At 36.3% G+C, this 20,923-nt stretch overlaps 1 protein-coding gene across 1 annotated transcript in view; it reads right to left on the bottom strand.

Annotated features, from left to right (window-relative positions):
- Window positions 1-20,923, bottom strand: part of prima1 (proline rich membrane anchor 1) — a 55,584-nt gene that overhangs the window by 20,551 nt on the left and 14,110 nt on the right. Inside the window, 1 exon segment of the mRNA XM_066694505.1 lies at window positions 10,971-11,097. Coding sequence (XP_066550602.1) covers window positions 10,971-11,097 — 127 coding nt within the window.

The raw sequence follows: 20,923 nt of genomic DNA, 5'->3' as shown, positions 1-20,923 counted from the left end.
GCTAACTATATCTCAGCAAAGAGTTCCAAGAGAAACAACATGGATATTTAATTTCCTTGGGTTGTCAGTTGGAACTATAAAGGCATAAATGCAGTGAAAAAGTTAATTTGTAAATAAGACACTGTGCCTCATGAGTTCACCAATGAGATGCTAACCTTAAAATTAGATTTTCCTGGTAAAAATACACGGGGCTTCATCTGCATCATTCTCAACTCAAAATTGGGCTTCAATAATGGAAGGATTTTGGCCATGGCAGGCAGCTACTCAACACGTCACGGTTGGGGATGAATATTTTATACCGAGTCTTGTGCATCTCTCTTTAAAGTTTGGTGGCCCACATTCACATAGAAAAAGCATGCAAGGCCCAATCGATGTAGATATGTTGCCTAAATAAACAGGTTATTTACTTTGATTACCAAATGCTTGTCTACTCCTCCCATAAAAATAGCTTTTGAAGCATTTTAAACTTCTCAGCAGACCATTGGACTACGGTTCACATGTTAAACAGTAAAGCACTGACATTGGGTTACACCAGCTAAAGACAGCGTAACAAGTCCATGGTAAGATATAGGATAGGCCATTGAAGCTTCTCAGGTTTCAGTACAATTGCTCATCAAGTTCCAGGTCAGTCCTGTTGCACTTTCTGGAGACAGACAAGTAGGGAGGCACAAAGAGGAAGGCACTGTTGCCAAAGCTTAATGTTCTTCTGATTTATCAAAGTCAGACCCTTGATCTGGAGTAAGGATGATGCTACTTCATCTTGGTCTGACTAATAATTGACTGAAGAGAAAAGGCAGACAAAGTCATCATGAGGCCAGCACCCACAGGGAACACCCTGAGCAAGTCTGCCTTTGAGGGCTCTCCAGTAATCCTCTGTTATCCAATCCACCTGAGGGTTCCTTGCATTTGGATTAGGAAAGCCCAGAGCAGAGGTGCTGCAGGACTATATATAGCCCAGGCTTTTTAACTGTCAAACCTTCCCTGCATTGTTATTGACTTAGCAAATCCACATGGAGGCCCAACTGCCAGCAGCTAAATTCTCTCTCTCCCTGGGACTGTGTGCAGTGTAGATTACAGGATATTGTATACTGGGTTTCAAAGTTATTTACTCTATAAAAAACATTTTTACTACGTTGAATTTTAAAGGATAAATACATACATCTATCAATCCATACATACATTAAGGCCAGTTGCTTGTATTTTCAAACAGTAGTTTAATTTTTCCTTATGTTCCCTCACAAATTGAATTTTCTTTCAATCAACAGTTTATGTTAATTTTTAATTCACATATACATTATATCGAGCAAGACCTTCACTATGAAAACTACTCCAGTATTTTACCACACAATAAAAATATAAATTTGCACTCAGATTCCAATAATCCTTTTAAAAAGGGGAGCTCAATTCACTTCCTCTGCTTCAGTGAGAAAATATAATTTAAGAAAGGTTTATACAAAACCCATTAAAGAATACGCTTAATGATAAAAATAAAAAGCCCATCTCCATTAATAATCTCTGGTTTAAATATCATATCAAGTTTGCTACACTGAACATGTCCATTAGCTGGAAATTCAAGGCAACTGGGTAATTTATTAAGCTTGCATCTTGTTCTATTTTATTCAATTTTTTAATGGAAAATGTTCATGCTATGTCAAAGGATGAATGGATGCAAAATGTCACGTAAAAGGTAATAGAATTCAAAACAATCATGTTCTTAATTTCTTTAACATATTCCAATATTCACAAATCATCACATGCTTCAAAACAATTTTCTTGACATCCCAGCATTCCCTGAAGGTTAATCTGACAACACAAAAGATAGGTAAAGCAGACTAGTTGTGGATTGTTTTCGAGACAACTTTATACTGTCACCCAACTATTAAATCTTGAACTTGCCAAGATCTGTAACAGTATCTAGTAAAATGAACTTTGCAAATGTAGATTTTGGCAGATTGACGGGGTAACTGAGTTTGAGTTTGAGGTATTACTTATCTCCTTACAATGCAGAATTCAAATAATTTTATTTTAGATGCATCTGAAAAATATACAGGTTTATTACTTCTATATAATTAATTACATTATATTAATTAAATATAACTCCACTGAGGTCTCTATTTAATCTAGCAAGGTGATTTCAGAACAGAGCTGAGTTAATAAATTAAGCTTAAAAAACAGGGTCAACATAAGGTAGATCTCACTGGGTATATTAACCCTCCCCCCCCCCAAAAAAAAACTATAAACATTGAATCTGGACATAACTAAATAACTATTCTAAGAAAAAAAATCTATTGAAGTCTTCCTTATGATTATTTTGTTTGACAGGTTTGACTCTGTAGTGTGATCGAGTAACGGGGTAGGGTTTTTTTTTTTTTTTTTTTTAGCTCCACTGCAGAAATTAAACACCATCGCCAATGCTATCTGTCTTCCTTGTGACAATCTGGGATCATGAACTGGCTTCGGTGTGGAGATTAATACTTGTTCTTGGCTGAGGATGTGCTAAGAGATAGATGAGAAGGGTTTGTATGGAGAGAGACACCAATAGGCTGTTAGATCACCAGCCCAGAATACAACAGGAAAATAAAATCGATATGGAAGGTTAAGGAATTAAACATTTCCATTCTCAGGTAGTAGTCACATCAAAGGGAAATTGACCTTCTGCACTATGCTAATAATTTGGCTGTGATAGTATTTTACACTGAATAAAACTAGATGTTTGGCCTGAGGGTAAGGCCCATTTAACATTTTGCCCTCAGTGGAACTCCTTTTCTTCATAAAGCAGACATAACCCAATCTGATTCATTGCATTTCCCTTCTCTTATGTCATATAATATTGCCCATTGTGCAACAGGTCCAAACATTTCAAGTGCATAAGCTAAGCTGATTCACCATTATCCATCATTACCTAAATGATTTATTGTATTATCTTCACTATTTCAGCATAGTGTAGTTGTTCCCCTGGTGTGCCATATTGCTGTGTCTTCTGCTGTAATGGTAATAATAATAAACAATTGTCATAAAAATGTAATTGCAACAAAAAAGAGGCAGAGCAAAATTGGAGACTAGCTGATCCCCAGCTTTAGTACTATATTAACGATTAAGTTGTTGAAGTCAGTTAAGAGGGCAAGGCCTCGCCTCAACTATCAAATCTAAGCGCTTATTTACAGCGTATACAGAACGCCGGTGGTGACATGCAAATGCTAATGCACATTGACAATGCTAATCATGTTAAAATGCAAATGCCATTTACACAATATAATGCTACATTTATTTTAGTAGAATAGTCGATCATATTTTTTCTTGATAATTATTTTTTGTTTATGAATATATATGACACAAACATAAATACCTAATAGACAGCATATTTGTATTATCATGATTAACCAGCCTAATAAATCTAATAAACCACCAAGGGATACGTAAATGATCAAAAACCATGCTCAGGTTCAAAATATAGTTTTGCATCTGTATATGGCTGAGGTATAACACTTTTAATATATAAGTATATATATTATTAATATGTGGTATATTTAGGATTCCTAAGAAAACATAAAAAATGTAGACATTGATCATTTAGGCCACTGGGGGTGCTGTGTGACAATCTCTATCATTTTTTGTAGATTTACAGGGCTGTCAGATGAGTCAGTTTAACATTAGAAGTGCCTGCTTAAAGAAAGGGTTAAGTACATTTTTTTTATTATAGCAATTAATTAAGTGGTGCCCCCACAGTGGTAAAAAAAATAATAAAAAAATCTGCAAACTTAATGCATGACCTTTAAGCGCACTACATTATCAATCTCCCACGCTATATCTCTCCTGACACTAAGGTGTTACTTTATGAACACAAGTCATAGCTCATAGATTTTCTGATGAAAATGTTTTCCTGATTTTGCAATTCTCCTCTCATTTGCCCACACATATGTTAAGGATAATTGAATTAAGTCTAAAAAATCCAGTCCTGCTTTAAACATTTTAGCAATATTTTAAATTAGATTTTCTAACATCCACAAAACCATAATCTATATATGGATGTCTGGTGTAAACAGAGCAGTGCATGACGAATCCAAAAATCCAGTTTGACACATTTAAAAGTGTATTTCTTAAATTTAACAAATTGTTGGTCCATATTAAATAAATGGGAAAAAAGAGGTGTTTAAAAGTTTAAAAATATGCCCATCTCTTGGCATTTACTACTGAGTAAAAAAATAGACTCGATAAAAAAAAAAAAAAAAGACCTTGTTACTTCCCTTTGAGGTTCTGCCAACTGTGAAAAGCTATAAATAGTATCTCTATAACCAATTATAGAACAAAAGAAAAATTCCTGTGATTTTTAAGCCACTTCTTGCGGTGTTCTTGTGGGCACTGAAGCTCATTCAAAATGACTTTCTTTCATGCAAGCAAAGAAAGAATGACTTCTCAATTCCAAATGAGCATAAGAGTATGCCCTCCCATTTTAATAATTTGAATAGGGCCATGAAAAGATGCAAATGCAGGATGCATACTTCGAGTAAAATTTGTGCCGAGTGTTTGGTCTGAGCAGCGGGCTCTCATTGATTTTTCCAGTGGTCTCAGCTTCCCAGTTATCACACGACCTCATTCCCTTTACTTATTTATTTCATCTGCCTGCCTGCCAGTCTGCCTCTGGGAAAGTACAGCATCTCCTGCCGCCTCCCGTTATTGACTATGACACAGACGCCTCAGTGCTAGCCTCAGCTGTTCTTTCATAGGTTTGCTTTCATCTTTTTGGATATCTTGCCCGAGTCAAAAAATGTTATCTAGATTGCATTACGGTCAAAGGCAAAAATATTGAACTATACTGAAGGTATGTGTAAATTGTATCCATAATTACCTAATGTGGACCCATACATTTTGTAATGTATTTGTATCCATATATTTTGTATTACATTGTCTAATATTGTAGTATTATTCATTATAAATAATTGTAAAAACATAACAGACAGAATGCTTCTTTGGTGGAGTCTTCTGCTTTAAGGACCAGCTACCATTACCATTTTATAGACTTACATAATGTTTCACTGAACTTTTCAGTTCTTTCTTTCTTTTGTTGGAATTGTCTGGCATTCCAAACATTTTGAACAGAAACATGTTTACAGGAGTGATTGAAAGCAGTTCAATCCAATGCTTCTGATATAGCAGCTGTTGTGTAGCAGCATCAGTGTGAGCCCAGCATCCCAACCTGAGATGGGTGTCTTGCCTGACGCATGTGGGTTAATGGTGTTGAATTCACATCGCCAAACTTCAGTAAGTTGATTCACAGCACTTCCACAGGCAGCTGTATGTTCTTGGAAAATGGCTGACACAAAGCTCCTTAAGTGTGGGATGCTCCCCAGGGTGAGTTCTACAGAAAGATGTATCACTTTTAAATTAATTAATTTATTAACAGATTGCCCTAGCTGCGCTCTGTGCACTGCACAAAGATAATCTAACTCAAGTCTATCAAGGACTCCAAACTCCCCAGAGCGTAATTCCATTTTAGCAACTGTTTAAATGAGTGATTTCAACTGTCTCAGGCAATTCACCCTTTGGCCATTTATTTGGCAGCATTTCAGCGTTGCTCCCTACAGTATGTCAGTGTTACCTAACAGTCAAGTACAGTTTTAAACTACAAAACATCAGCCACAATGCCACTTAATTGTCTGTCCTAAGTAATCATGGAATTTTGCCACAAAGTTACTTATTACAATTTATTTGTATCCACAGTTATTAAGGTATATACAAAATTAACCTTAAAGTTATTTATTCTTAAGTAAACCTATTCATGTTTATGTTCATTAACGTTACCTGCAGAATTTCTACACTTTTAACTAAGTTTAGAAAAATTATGCACATTCTGTACTGTATCATGAAAGTGAATTCCATCCATCCATCCATCCATTCATCCATCCATTTTCGAAACCACTTATCCTGGTGAGGGTCATGGGGAAGCCGGAGCCAATCCCGGCAGGCATAGGGCACAAGGCAGGAAACACCCAGGATGGGACACCAGATGAGAGTGAATTACACAATGTAAACATTCATGTTGTGAATGAAAAGTCAACTGGGGAAAACCATTTATTCATGAATTCTGAGTGAGAATATAAGCTGTTAGTATGTTATAACTTTAATTAACATACACATTGCCTAACTCAAATCCTTTACCAATTTTGGAAGATCAGGCGCTTGGTCTCACAGGCAGTGGAAGCATAAGGTCAAACATTTATTAGGCGTTCAATACACTTTAATCTTGTTTCTGTTCCTTTCTTAAACTTTTTTTTTTATTTGTATTTTCCATTTATCAGAGGTGTAGATACAATTGATTTTGGTGAAGTGATTTTTTCTGCAATGATTGTGAAATACAAGTTGCAAGAAATAATGAATGAATAATTAATTATAATTATTTCAATAACAATTCCTACTGTATTTCAGAAACATTTCACAGCCTGAATGTGTAAAATTGTATGCATTTTCTACAATACTGAAGAGTGTATTGTATTTCTGGTAACAGTCACAATATGATCAGAATACAGCATGAGGACACGATTGTCTCTCATGTTTGAAAGATACTGTGACTGAATGACTGAGCAAATTAATTCATAAATCAGGACTTAGTTTGAGGCAATTTACTTCCACTATATGGATAGATTTGCTGGGATTTTTTTTATTAAAAAAAAAGTTTTCTTTGTAAGCAATATGTATCATCTTTCATATAGTTTTATGTCATATCATGGAGTCAACATTTCCTTTGGTCTAGAACTAGTAAATATGTAATGTCACTTTTAAATATTTATAGCCTTTGTGCAAAGTGCCCCAAAACAACTGTACGTTAAAACAGTTTAAAAACAGCTAGGGAATTCAGACTAACTTTGCAGCAGTCAGATGTCTCATAGCTCCATTTCTTGAGCAGGCTATCTAAGAAGCTCAGCGAGGAATGGTCTTGCATCAACGCTAAAGACAATGCAAGGAATGTGCACCCATTGCACAGCCCTACTCCTGTCATAATCCTCTATGGATTATTTTCAAGGGAAGCCAAAACAAATCCATCCATCCATCTTCAAAACTGCTTATCCTGGTGAGGGTCACGGGGAAGCTGGAGCCAACCCTGGCAGGCATAGGGCGCAAGGCAGGAATATACCCAGGACGGGACGCCAGTCCATCACTGGGCAACACACACACACAGGGCAATTTAGCGAGACCAATTAACCTAACTTGCATGTCTTTGGACGGTGGGAGGAAACCAGAGTGTCCGGAGAAAACCCATGCACACTCCACACAGACAGGCATCCTGAGCTGGGACTCAAACCCAGGACCCTGGAGCTATGCAGCAGCGCTAACCACCATGCCACTGTGCCGCCCGCCAAAACAAACCCTTAGAATAAAAAAAAATACTGTCTGAACTAACAAGAAACAAATACGTAAATTGGTCCAGCATGGTAAGACATAAAATTATAAAGGTGCAGGAAGAATTTAGTCATATGTAGGCCATATTTATAGAAGACCTTGCAGACAACTGTGATTTGCGATTGGTTATTCTTTAGAATCCTCAAAATATATTCCTAATGCTAATTTTCCTCAACTACATTTGACATTGATCTATGGTCTATATAAAAAATGGACTGGGCATCAAACTTTACTAAGAAGACCTAGATACCTGTGTCCGTTGTTCAGTATTCATCAGAAAATAATGGATGATTACAAAAGAAGCATGTGAATAAAACAGGACTATTTCAAGTGAACTAATGTCAGTATGATAGAAAACATTCACCCTCATTTCCCCCTTAATCTTCAAAATCTTCAATTTCAATTAATACAAATATATCTACTGCAGATGTTTGTCCATGCTGTGCTTTTTAGATTTTAAATGTAGTTAATAACTAAATTAGGTTGGAATATTTATTTATTTGAATGCCTTTAACGGGCCTCAACCGAATCAGCTCTGACAGAAGATGGTTTTGAATTATACAGATGTTCATTTTCTGATCTTATCTCCTTGCTTTTCTTCCTGGTATGACCAAATGAAAAGGTAGGTTAAAATGAGATTCAAATGGGTTTTTCCTTGAATTAGGAAAATCAAAATCTGTTTTTCTATTATTATTTTTTAAAGCTGCACAATGCTGATCATTTTGATTATGCTTGTTCAGAATTTGAAACAAACAAACAAAACTAAATAATGCCCTTTTTTTCATTATGCAAAACTAATAGGAAATCTACAGAAAAAAAAACGACAGAAAATGAATGTGTTTAAACAAACAAAAACAACAAACAAGGTTTCCAATAACTATATGGACCATTGGGATGCCATTAATACAGATTCTTTAGGAAGGTAAAATGTGTGCCATTGTGTCTAGTGAAACCCCTGACTAAGTTGTGAAAAAAAAAATAATAATAAAAATAAAAATAATAATAATAATAATAATAATAATAATAATAATAATAATAATAATAATAATAATAATTGAAGTAAGACCTTGGTTTAGTTACTCTGAAATAGAAATCCTTTCTTTGGAAGACATGTTTATTTTTTTCTGTTTCCTGGGCTTACAGAAAGTTTTTTTTTCAGGCTGTCAGGTCAGATTATTTGTGACTTTGACTCACAAGACAACCTTTGCAAGCAAATGGAAACACTTTTAAAAAGACATCATACAAACATTCTTCTTCTGCCTATGTTTATATATATATATATATATATATATATATATATATATATATATATATATATATACATATATATACATATATTTCAAGAAGAGCACACTAGCACATCAACATCCAAACGATTTTGAATGCATCCCAGAAGATATTTAGGAATCACTTGTAACCATGAGCAAAAAATCAAGGAAAACTCTTAAAAGCATATGTATGATATAGTTTAAGTTCTCATTATTACTACCTGTAAGGACACTTGAGTTATGTTTTCTACACATATTTTAAGCATTACTTGATATAAGTGAAGTACAACAAAATGAGTTAAAATCTTGTTCAGTTAGTTTGGGAATGTTTTACTATTAGCATATGCAACCCATTCTGGTACTAACAGAATTTGAATTTGAAGGACATTTGCTCTCTTCAGTTGCAGATAGATCACTTAGCCTGGGAAAAACTACATGTACAACAGAATATAAATATCTGTGGCCTGATGTGGACACTGGTCATTCTAGTTTGGGAATGTGATTTACGAGATTATTTGTACTACTGTAAATGCTGGTGGCTCCTTTGCTTTAAGAGACACGTTAAATCTGTATCCTGGAATCAATACATGTAAAGTAAAGTTACATTTATCTGTGCTTTTTTTTAAACGTACTAACAAAAGACAATTAAATGTTTCTTACATACCGTATACCTTCATTGTTACCAGGACACTTTGAGACAGTACTGGATTGGAAAGTTGCCCTTAAACTGAAAGGAATTAACATAAATTAGGCATTATCTGAGCTGAAATTTATATGGCTGCTTAATTACCATGTGCAGCAAACATGTAACACAGATTGACTGATCTTGATGCCTGCAAATTAGCATAATTCCACCCCTTCAATCGGGAACAACAATGTCACTCCACCAATGGTCAGAAAAGCTTTAAATAAGGCCAAATACACAAGCTAGAAATATTTGCAAAAGAACGATTCTTAGAACTCCAGTATTTTAATATGAAAATGAAGTTTCTGGAATCTATCAACTTTTGACCTGTACCATTGAAGTTAATCCCCTGGCGTAATGATATGACAGGTTGTCTAAGTACTTTTGTTGATGGACCATCTCTTTCTCTTTGATAAACTACAATTGTCAGGTCTCCTACATACTGTACTCCTCCATGATATAAATGATATAAAACTGTCCAAATATGGCCAAAGTAAAGAACGGGGAATTGTGTCCAGCATATCATATACTGCTGCTTTTCACAAACCACTCAAAGCGTGTTTTCCAGAGGGACCTCAAACAGCTTTTCTCCCACATAACCATGATCTCAGCTCTTCCAAGTCAGCTTACAACCCACTTGTTAAATCTCAACAAAGACAAAGAGGTTAGCACTAATTAAAATGCAGTGAAGACAACAGAGAACACATTCCCATTTTCACTGCCTTTGAACACCAGCCCGAGTCTATGTATCAGTGTCAATACTCTAATCTTTGCACATGACGGAGAAAAACAGGCGCTGAGAACACACCAGTTATACGCAGAGCTTTATGCTGTGATTGGTACTGGTGCCATTATATGAACCTGTTGCTTACAGCTGCAGGATGCTTAAATATGCTTCTTGATCCTGAATTTAGTTCAAAATACAATGTAATGCAGATCTCAAAAAGATTATTAAAGATTCAAGAGATGTAAGTTCCCATGACCATCTCTCTCAATGCAATATGGTGAAGAAGGGTCAGTAGCTGTCCTCTACTGCTAGAATTTAATTCAAACAGAACACAATATCAATTTTCACAGGTTTAAAATATATATATCAGAGAGGGGTTGATTATAAGTCACCTATGTGCACTGCTTTTGGAAGCCAGTTGATGAGAATCGAGATGAGTTTGCCCAGGGGGTGTCAATACTCTTCCTGCAAAAATGGTGAAATGATGAACAAGGGAGGAAACCAGGTTAGTGGAAATATAGATTCCCCCTTCTTGATTTCATAGGGTTTCTGTCAGTGTAGTATGAGTGGGCTGTGTTGAGAAGATCACTGCACTCAGCATAAACAACAAGTGATCCTCATATACAGCTCTGGAAAAAATTGAGACCACTGCAAAATTATCAGTTTCTCTGGTTTTATTATTTATAGGTATGTGTTTGGGTAAAATTAACATTTTAGTTTTTTCTATAAACTACTGACAACATTTCTCCCAAATTCCAAATAAAAATATGAATGGAATGGAATGGCTGCCATACATGTAGAGATGTTGATTTAAGAAAAATTTGTAGTGGTCTCTTAATTTTTTCCAGAGCTATATATATAGTGAAAGGGAAATGTACCAACCAATAGCACCTACCTTTTTATTGCTTTGTAACAGATAATGACCATTAGGAGAAGGAACGCCAGAGTGGCACATCCCACTGTACCTATAATAACTGTCTCCTTCCACCAGGGCTTTACCGGGGGCAGAGTGGATCCAGCTGCTATAGAAAGAGAAAAGACACAAAGGGATTTGTTAGAAAAACAGCTCATCCTCACAGAGTAACTTTTAGATATGGATATTGCGCAGATAACTATTTTTTTCCTGGAAAAAGAAATTACATCATTTTGTTTTCACATACATTTTATGCTTACAATTTGTTTAATTGAAACTTGGTTATGTGGCTACTGATGTCCTGGTTTATTTCAGATTGAAGTTAGTTAGTACAGGTAAAGAACAGGCCACTGCTTGCACTGCAAGTTTGGGTTCAGATATCCGAACATTTTTAATCCGAATTTCATTAAGAAAGCAAAGGTTTGATTTGTGAGTTAGTTTCATTCTTCTCTCATTGCTGTACGCTCGTCTTTTTTCTGCGATATTGCAGAGACGCAGTAAAGCTGATGAATAATTTACAATTTGGTGATTATTCTGGATCATTACCCAGCCTCTCCTGTCTGACTTACTATTCGCTCCTGTTCTCTCTTGTGTGTAAAACGTGAAGTGCAGTTACAGTAAATACAAACTTTCAACAAGCAGAAAAAATATATATAATCTCCCTTTCATGGAAATGCAGTCTATAGTGTTTAAGATTCTAAATAATTTAATAAAACATGAAAAGAAACTGCTTACTCACTGTTTAATTATTTAACGAAAGATTTGAGTTTGTGTGTGTGCTTTGTAATACGAAGCAGTGCCTCGATAGGCATTGATCTTAGTCATGACCGGGAGAAAAGAATCTACATAGGCATTGATTGATTTTTTTATGCAACAAAAATGAAAATAAATGACCATTAACTGCACTATAGAACCTCTCTACAGCTTCGGACAGGCACATTATTGATTGAGAATGAGGGACATGAATGAAAGCTTGTTTTTGCTTTACACATTATGTCCTGAAATATTTCCCTTCCTACTTGAATTCCCAAAATGACAACACTAGATGATGATGATGATGATGATTATTATTATTATTATTATTATTATTATTATTATTATTATTATTATTATTATTATTATTATTATTATTACTAATAATAATATTTATTTCAGGGTCCACTGCCATGTGAAAATTATAACCAAAAAGTTTCTAGTGCACTTTGCCCCAATTGCAAGTGCTAATTTTAACCTTTGAGAAACTTTAATGTGTAATTCATATGTTACAGGCAGCTTGTTTAGACCAAGAACTTGAATAACACAGCCAACTTTGGTTAAATCATCTGCCAGCCTCATCTCTTATCAAATTCTGGTTCACTGATCAGATTGTAGACTGATTTTACAGGTTTTATTACTATGCCCTCCCTTCTCATACATCTGTGGATATATATATATATATATGGATTACATAGACAGAAAGAGAGAGAGAGAGAGATAATAGATAGATACATCAATTTAAAAGTCTAGAATCATTATTTGACACCCTTTTTCATATAGCAGTGCAGTTCTACTTTCACTTGGCAGAAATAACACTACTTTCATTTATCTATGGCGTTATTTGAACATGTGCACGAAAGCAGAAAAAATAATTACAGTTTAAAACAGTATCGATACTATGTGGGCACAGACTAAGCAGAATCTGTTAAATCCAAATTACAGAATGGATAAGATAGTAAACACAGAAAATCATACATTTATATATAGAAATATTTTGTTTGTAACTAATTAAGAGGTACATTTTCTTTTTTTTTTACGCTCTACTCTCCTGGTAAAAATTATCTTCAAATGTGAAAAACTTCAGACATTAATGAGTGAATTGCATCTGATTGCATCTGTTGCAAAACTCATTTAATTAAGTAGCATCACCACAGGCAAATCATTTTGAAGTTTGTTAAACAATTTTCTTAGCCGCTGTTAGATGCTGCTGAATAACTATCACTGGGATCTATATTTATTCACGTGTGTTTTTCATATCACTGAACACTGACAGGCAACAGCTGTGTTAGAGGAAAGCAACTATAGCAGGGACTGAGCACTGAACACTCAACTGGTTTACTGAAAAAACATGATGAGAGGAGAAACAAATACTTTATCTTTCTGATATCGATACAATAGTCTTCAATATTCTAATAATACATATAAAGTAGAGAGTGGAAAGTCTTTGAGAACTGTCTGCTGTTGATTAAATAAGTCCCCCATTAGTGTCACCTCAGTGATGTCAACATGCAGATGGGAAGAAAAACATTCACATAGATGCACTTCATAGCTCTCAGTGTGGAATCTCAAGTTTAAAGCATATCCAATTTGTCTTTATCAACACACACTCTAGTTAAATTGTATTTTTCCACTGGGGATACAAGAAAAGTCACAGAACTCTTACTGTCCTGGTCCCAGTCATAAATCTCCTTCAAATAAATAAATGTGTTGTTATTCACACTGAAAGGAAGTAAATCATTATTTCCTATAATATTAAACTGTTTGCTTTGGTATAAACTAATTCGACACTTCTGATAACTAATTCCCTTTTTATAAAAAAAAAAAAAAAAAAAACTGTGAATGAAAAGTATGCTTTGGGAATAGTCTTCAAGTCAGTACTACAAATGTAGGAGACACACAAAAGAAAAAACAGCATTCGATATCATAAGAAAAGATTTTGTTTGGCAAAATATATCACCCTATTTTACGCTGTCTTGTTTTTAATTATTGTTATTGCTTTTCACAATAAAAATACATTGAATAACAATTCTGCAGTTGAAAAAAATGCTAGTTCAAAATGAACATTTCCTTAATGTTTAAAAATAATATAATTTTCCATGAGTAATCCGTGAGACTTCTTTCAGCTCTTTTCTCAAATAAGGAAGAATTGTGATGTTGAAAGCTTTCAAATAGATTGTGTAACTTAGGATACACTACTGGTCTATACTGTCCACTTTAAAATAACCTACATTTTAGAGAATTACACACACATTTTCCATAACTAAATACGCAAAAATTAAAAAGACTACTTTCTGATATCAGTTTAAACAGCAATATTAATTATGTACATTTTACAATCTGAACGTTGTCCCAGAAAGCACGTAGCTGTGCCACACATCTTCCCGAATACTACCACTGTTCAACAATGCAATGGTACTTGCTGCCTTCAAACCCTGGTAAAGATCAATGACTAATGTGTCAAGTTGCTTGGTAGTGAAATGCATTTCCTGAGGCAATATGAGTGGAAAAGAAGAATCAACATTTCTTACATGACAATTGAATAAGGTTCTTGCAGGAAAGATGAAGAAAAAAAAGATACACAAAGCATCTTTAGTTACAAAGCAGAAACCCTAACAATGACAGCTTGAGACCCAGAGAAAAGTGAGTGAAATCAGAAGAGAAATACACAAGTAGGGCAAAAAAGAAGTACAAATCCAGACAGGGGGTCAACTGGATTAGGAGTGTAGTGTGCGAAAAGGGTGCATTTGTTGCCATTTCCTCTTGGTTGCCATCTTGTGTTGGCCGTGAAAGTGCTAATCTCAACATGGCAACAAGGATGCAATTGGACTTGAATTTAAATAGCTTTAGGATTGAGATTAAAAGGCACTTTTTTTACACAAGATTTGTTTTGAGAAGGAACATTACTAAGCATGGTGATCCTTTAAAGAATAGCTTGATGAGTCTCTTCAGTAAAGGAGCTTTTGACAAGCAATGCCAAGAAGATTGTCCAAAAGGTCTTCTCTCATTGGACTCTTTCTTATGTACTGATGCTCCACTAGTTGAGATCCCATCTTGTGTTATATCTAATTATTAACTGTGTGATGACTCTCACTGTTCATAAAACAGAAGCGATAATTGACCATACGTGGATTAGAGTAGTATTGCGAGATCAACTCTTTCATCTGAATTCTAAACAGTTTAGAAAAACAAGCTAATTAAGTGATTGGATAATATGTTACTTTATGAACCTGTAATCCCCAGCCACAATATATGTAGAGTTCATCTCTACAGCAGGCTACAACAAGATTCAGGGCTTGCTTATAGTTATTATCCTGTTCCAGGGGTAGGCAATTCCCATTGCTTAATAATAGAGCCATCCGTGGACTTTTGTGTTTGGTGATTGCTCAATTTTAGATATGCCGCACAGGCCCTAGCTGCCTGTTTCTCTGCGTGGTCCCCCACTGATTTTTGTTGTTCCTGTTTTTGTAAGCATCTCACTGTGTATATGTGTGTCAGATACAGGTGTACACCAGATGGGATCTCTCATCCAGGTGCCTACATTCATTACACATCAGGCATGCACTCTCTCAGACATGAACGTTTCTGTTTCTGTACAACCTTCTGTTTCCCCCTTGCTCTTTCCTTCTCTCTCCTGTGGCTTTTCATTTAACAGAAATGAAAGAAAATGAGCCCATGGAATGGCCTATACTTTGTGGTCCTGCTCTCAGATGTTCATTTCTGTGGCGGTGCAAAACAATTCTCCTGTAAGAGAACCTAATATTTAATATCAATCATATCTTGCTCTGGTGTTCTGTGTATGCTTAAACAATCAATATTGAAGAACAGAAGTGCAATGAAGAGAAACTGTATCCAGCAATACTTCATAACAATAATTCATACTCCTATTACCAAATAATCCTGTAGTATATTTGCTTATGTTTTCACTTTGTGCTCTGGGAGTCTAGTTGCTTGGATGTTATTTGAGGAATAAAACACCCTGCAGATATATCAGATCAAATCCAATCAAGAAGCTCCATTGCCCATTACATTGAACATTAAATGGATATTTGTCCTCAGCTTACCAAGGTTCATTGTAAATCCACACGACAATATGTGATCCAGCAACATATCACACCAACACACTTGTCATAACATATGCGTATTTAAAACACTACTTTTGGCCAAAACTAAAATCCTTGTCTTATACCATGCACATTTATGTCACCTACTTTGACATCAATAGACGAGAATTAACTTGTGGGACTGCGTAATACCAAATAATTATTTCAATTATCCCTGACCAAATACGATTATTACTCCCTATGCTTTTGGAAGCAATGCCAGCCACTGCCATGCTAACATATGCTGTGTCAGCATTGTCTGAATGATAATATGATTTAGTTAGAGACGTACAGTAGCTGATGCAAATTAACCAAATAAAATAAGTTAGTTCCTAGAAGGAGGGAATATGCTAAAAATCTGTTTCTGAGGCCCAGTAACAGGCAGCTCCAGTAATGACATGTGACAACTATATCGTTTCTTGACTTAAAGAGGCTGAGAGGTAGCAGACAATTAAAGCTAACAGAGAAGGACAGATCCCAGAGTAGCAGGGGCGTATTCAATTTGCCACAAACCTACAGCAGATAAGGGGGTTTGCCAGCCGAAATGTACTGAAAGAAAAATCAAAGTGGACATTGTTTGGTTTTACAAATATCAGCAATGTGGAAATTGGGAGAGCAAAACAAACTAGTCCCAAGGGCTATTCGATTGCTGATAACTAAACATTAGCTTTTGAACCCCAGCATTGAGAGGGAACTTACATTCCTATCTTTCTACATGAACTAATCTAATATAATGCCAGTAGTGAACAGTCTGGTCCTACAGGAACATTAGTCCAGCAGGTTTTATAGCTATTTTTAATTAGGAATTAAGTCCCATCTAGAAAACATTTAATAAAAAAATGTATCACCCCAGAGCAAATGAAGGTAAAGGTGGTGGGTGTACCCTGAATCCTAACTGGTTTTGAATAATTAATGTCATGACACAACTGAATATCACTGATATATATATATATATATATATATATATATATATATATATATATAAAGTATAGTATTATATCTATTGCTCCTTGTATGTATGTATATATATATATATATATATATATATATATATACACTCACCTAAAGGATTATTAGGAACACCTGTTCAATTTCTCATTAATGCAATTGTCTAACCAACCAATCACATGGCAGTTGCTTCAATGCATTTAGGGGTGTGGTCCTGGTCAAGACAATCTCCTGAACTCCAAACTGAATGTCTGAATGGGAAAGAAAGGTGATTTAAGCAATTTTGAGCGTGGCATGGTTGTTGGTGCCAGACGGGCCGGTCTGAGTATTTCACAATCTGCTCAGTTACTGGGATTTTCACGCACAACCATTTCTAGGGTTTACAAAGAATGGTGTGAAAAGGGAAAAACATCCAGTATGCGGCAGTCCTGTGGGCGAAAATGCCTTGTTGATGCTAGAGGTCAGAGGAGAATGGGCCGACTGATTCAAGCTGATAGAAGAGCAACTTTGACTGAAATAACCACTCGTTACAACCCAGGTATGCAGCAAAGCATTTGTGAAGCCACAACATGTACAACCTTGAGGCGGATGGGCTACATCAGCAGAAGACCCCACCGGGTACCACTCATCTCCACTACAAATAGGAAAAAGAGGCTACAATTTGCACAAGCTCACCAAAATTGGACAGTTGAAGACTAGAAAAATGTTGCCTGGTCTGATGAGTCTCGATTTCTGTTGAGACATTCAGATGGTAGAGTCAGAATTTGGCGTAAACAGAATGAGAACATGGATCCATCATGCCTTGTTACCACTGTGCAGGCTGGTGGTGGTGGTGTAATGGTGTGGGGGATGTTTTCTTGGCACACTTTAGGCCCCTTAGTGCCAATTGGGCATCGTTTAAATGCCACGGCCTACCTGAGCATTGTTTCTGACCATGTCCATCCCTTTATGACCACCATGTACCCATCCTCTGATGGCTACTTCCAGCAGGATAATGCACCATGTCACAAAGGTCGAATCATTTCAAATTGGTTTCTTGAACATGACAATGAGTTCACTGTACTAAACTGGCCCCCACAGTCACCAGATCTCAACCCAATAGAGCATCTTTGGGATGTGGTGGAACGGGAGCTTCGTGCCCTGGATGTGCATCCCACAAATCTCCATCAACTGCAAGATGCTATCCTATCAATATGGGCCAACATTTCTAAAGAATGCTTTCAGCACCTTGTTGAATCAATGCCACGTAGAATTAAGGCAGTTCTGAAGGCGAAAGGGGGTCAAACACAGTATTAGTATGGTGTTCCTAATAATCCTTTAGGTGAGTGTATATATACATGAAGGAGGCCTTCATCCAGTTGTAGATTGATAAAGGCTGACGATGATTATACATGATAATCAGCATCTGCTTCAATTTAATAAAAACATATTTGTACTATGCATAAGAGTGTTGGAGAAAATAAATGCTTTACTAATAAAAGTCAAAGCGTATAACAGGGACCTCAGAACAACCTTAAACACACACTCAGTCACGTACTGCTCTGTGGGAGCTACACGAGGTTAGATAGAGTATTCTGTACTGCGTAGTGTTTGAAAAGCTGTATAGCTTTAACATAAATGTTAAACATCAATTAAGAGAGAGATTGTTTTCAGTGCTTCATCCCTTTTAAGCTTTCCAGAATCAATTCATGAATTTGAGAAATTAAGAGTTTAAAGTTTTAAACCAAGGGGGCTCCTTAGTGGGTAAAAGGAGTGAAAGCCTCCATTTAGAGCCCAGGTTGAGCCTTGTGCGCTACACCCAATTAGCGTGAGTCTGGCCGATATCACAACCGGCTGCATCAGTCGGGTGTGTTTGGGGAGCCTGGGTTTCCAGGATTGTCACACCACAGCGGGCCTTGTAGCTGCAGAAATTCAGTTGTAATAGTACTGTAATAGTACAAAGCAAATCATTTGTTTGTGGGTCTGTTTTCACTATAGCTATTTTTAGCTTTTGCTAATTTTAAAATGCTGAACCAAACATACCAGAAAAGACACATGATTCTTTATTCACTGGCATTTTCATGTAGGCTGTGAGGTGGACTTTTTTCTTCCTTTAAGATTGGACAACTAAGACAAAACTACCCAGCTGGCATTATGAACTGAAGCCCTCTTAGTAACTTTATGAGTTACGAAATTGAATAATACTATAACCAGCAGAGAATCATGTATTGGGGAAGCGGCACATGATAAAACATACATTGACAATATGTAGCATTAATGTATAAGAGGACCAAATCCACAACCAGAATAAGGAAGATAACTATATTCGTTTCACCATCCAAATGGGCTGAGATGAGCTCTTCCAGCAAAGAACTTTCCCTAGCAGGTGTTCTCTCTTACTGGACAGTATTAGTGTGCACAAAGCAGCCACAAGGTCCATAGGGGAACACCTGGTCAGATAAGAAACTCTCTAAATGAAGGACTGTGTTTGTTTAGGTATTTGTGTCCATCCTTGTTCTTCAAAAGTAGAATTCAATCCTATTAAAATTATCAAGCCAAAGACTGAATTCTGAAATGGACACAAACGAAATGCACTCAAGAACAAGACTGAATCCATTCCAGAACTATCCTCAAACAGAGCTCTATATAGGCTATAGCTGTACGTATTTTAATGTTTACCTGGGAATGTCTCCAAGGGAGGATAAAAGGAGCAGGCCCCTAAATACAGACACATTTAAGTGATTTCCCTGAATTTGTTTACTTTATGCTCATCAGGTTTGTTTTGTGTATTTTGGCAGTGCTGCCTTGACTAGCATGGAAACACAGGATGAGATTGAATAACTGGTGTCAAAGGGGCTCATTTTCTGAGACTGTACGCCAAGCTGCATTAGGCTGGAATAATTACTGCACACAGCTATCTCCCACTATTAGATTAGGCTATTTTTATACCTGGGTTTGAGGTTAATCCAATTATTAGTGTCTGGATTGTCTCGAAAAAAACGATTTTGCAATGTTGCAGCTGATATTGTGTGGGAGACAGTAGCATGCATTTAAAAAGCAACACTCATTGTTATAAAAAATATATAAATGGACCTTCAAATAGCACTTACATCAAAACGCACTTTAACTCATACTTTCTTCTGTGTAATTCGTACTTCTCAAAAACATCCTCAAATTACACTTTTTTTCTATATAATTGTTTTTGTTTTCAGTATAAGAGGAAGAAGTCCTATATAAGTATAAGTATAAGAAGAAAGTCTCACATTTGAGCATGCTTAATTTACAACAATGTCTTTATGACTTCATTTGCAGTGAATGACGGTTCTGTCTGTAATTTCTCGCCTTCACTCCTGATTATAATTTATAGGTAGCTGCAACCTCAACTGGATATGAAGAGGAACAATAGACTGTCACACACCTCATTGGTAAGTACTACTTCCCAAATGTATCTCAAACCTTCTTCACTGTTTCTATAAGAGAAGGGCAACTGTCAAAGCATTCTCTTGGCACTGAAGAACGAAGATGATCAAAAGCATCCCGGACTGTGTTTAATCGCCTACCTTTTTGACTGACCAAAAACGTAATACACCATAGCGCCCACGTTCCCAAAATGTAGTAGGAAATGTTATGATTTGCTTTGGTCTTGGCACTGGACTGGGATGGCGTTTCAAATGATCTTGCAGAACTTGATGTTTAATCTCACCAAGCTCAAACGTCACACGGCATCTGGGTTCAGTCCTAGGATGAGCAAAAAAGATGACACAGGAAGAACGCCCCCACAAATCAAGAGAGCGATGCAGTTTTGCAATGCCGATATCGTGAGCTGGGCTGAGGGGTTTCCTCACAAGCACCAGATTGAGCCCTGCTGCAGTGCACACTGTCAGATCCCCAGCTTCAGGCAATCAATCAGTAGTTCGCTCATAATATAGCCTGCTTTCTCTGGCCCTGACTGAGTTGGCAAATAATCATTGTGACAGGGCTGCAGCTTAGGTTCTGATTCAGAAGCAGGAGAGCACATCACAAACACACCCCAAACCCTCAGAAAGGACAATCACAGCCAGGCCTTTTGCAATAATGGGGGTTGGACAGGGGGGCTAGGTTTAAGGTTTGTAGGTAACTCTGTTTTTGTAGTAGATTGCACATTATTAATAA

The sequence above is a fragment of the Amia ocellicauda genome, chromosome 21 (genome assembly GCF_036373705.1).
Source record: "Amia ocellicauda isolate fAmiCal2 chromosome 21, fAmiCal2.hap1, whole genome shotgun sequence".
Classification (NCBI taxonomy): domain Eukaryota; kingdom Metazoa; phylum Chordata; class Actinopteri; order Amiiformes; family Amiidae; genus Amia; species Amia ocellicauda.
Note: the sequence above shows the minus strand (reverse complement) of the source record. Positions and strands in the feature narration are given on the sequence as shown.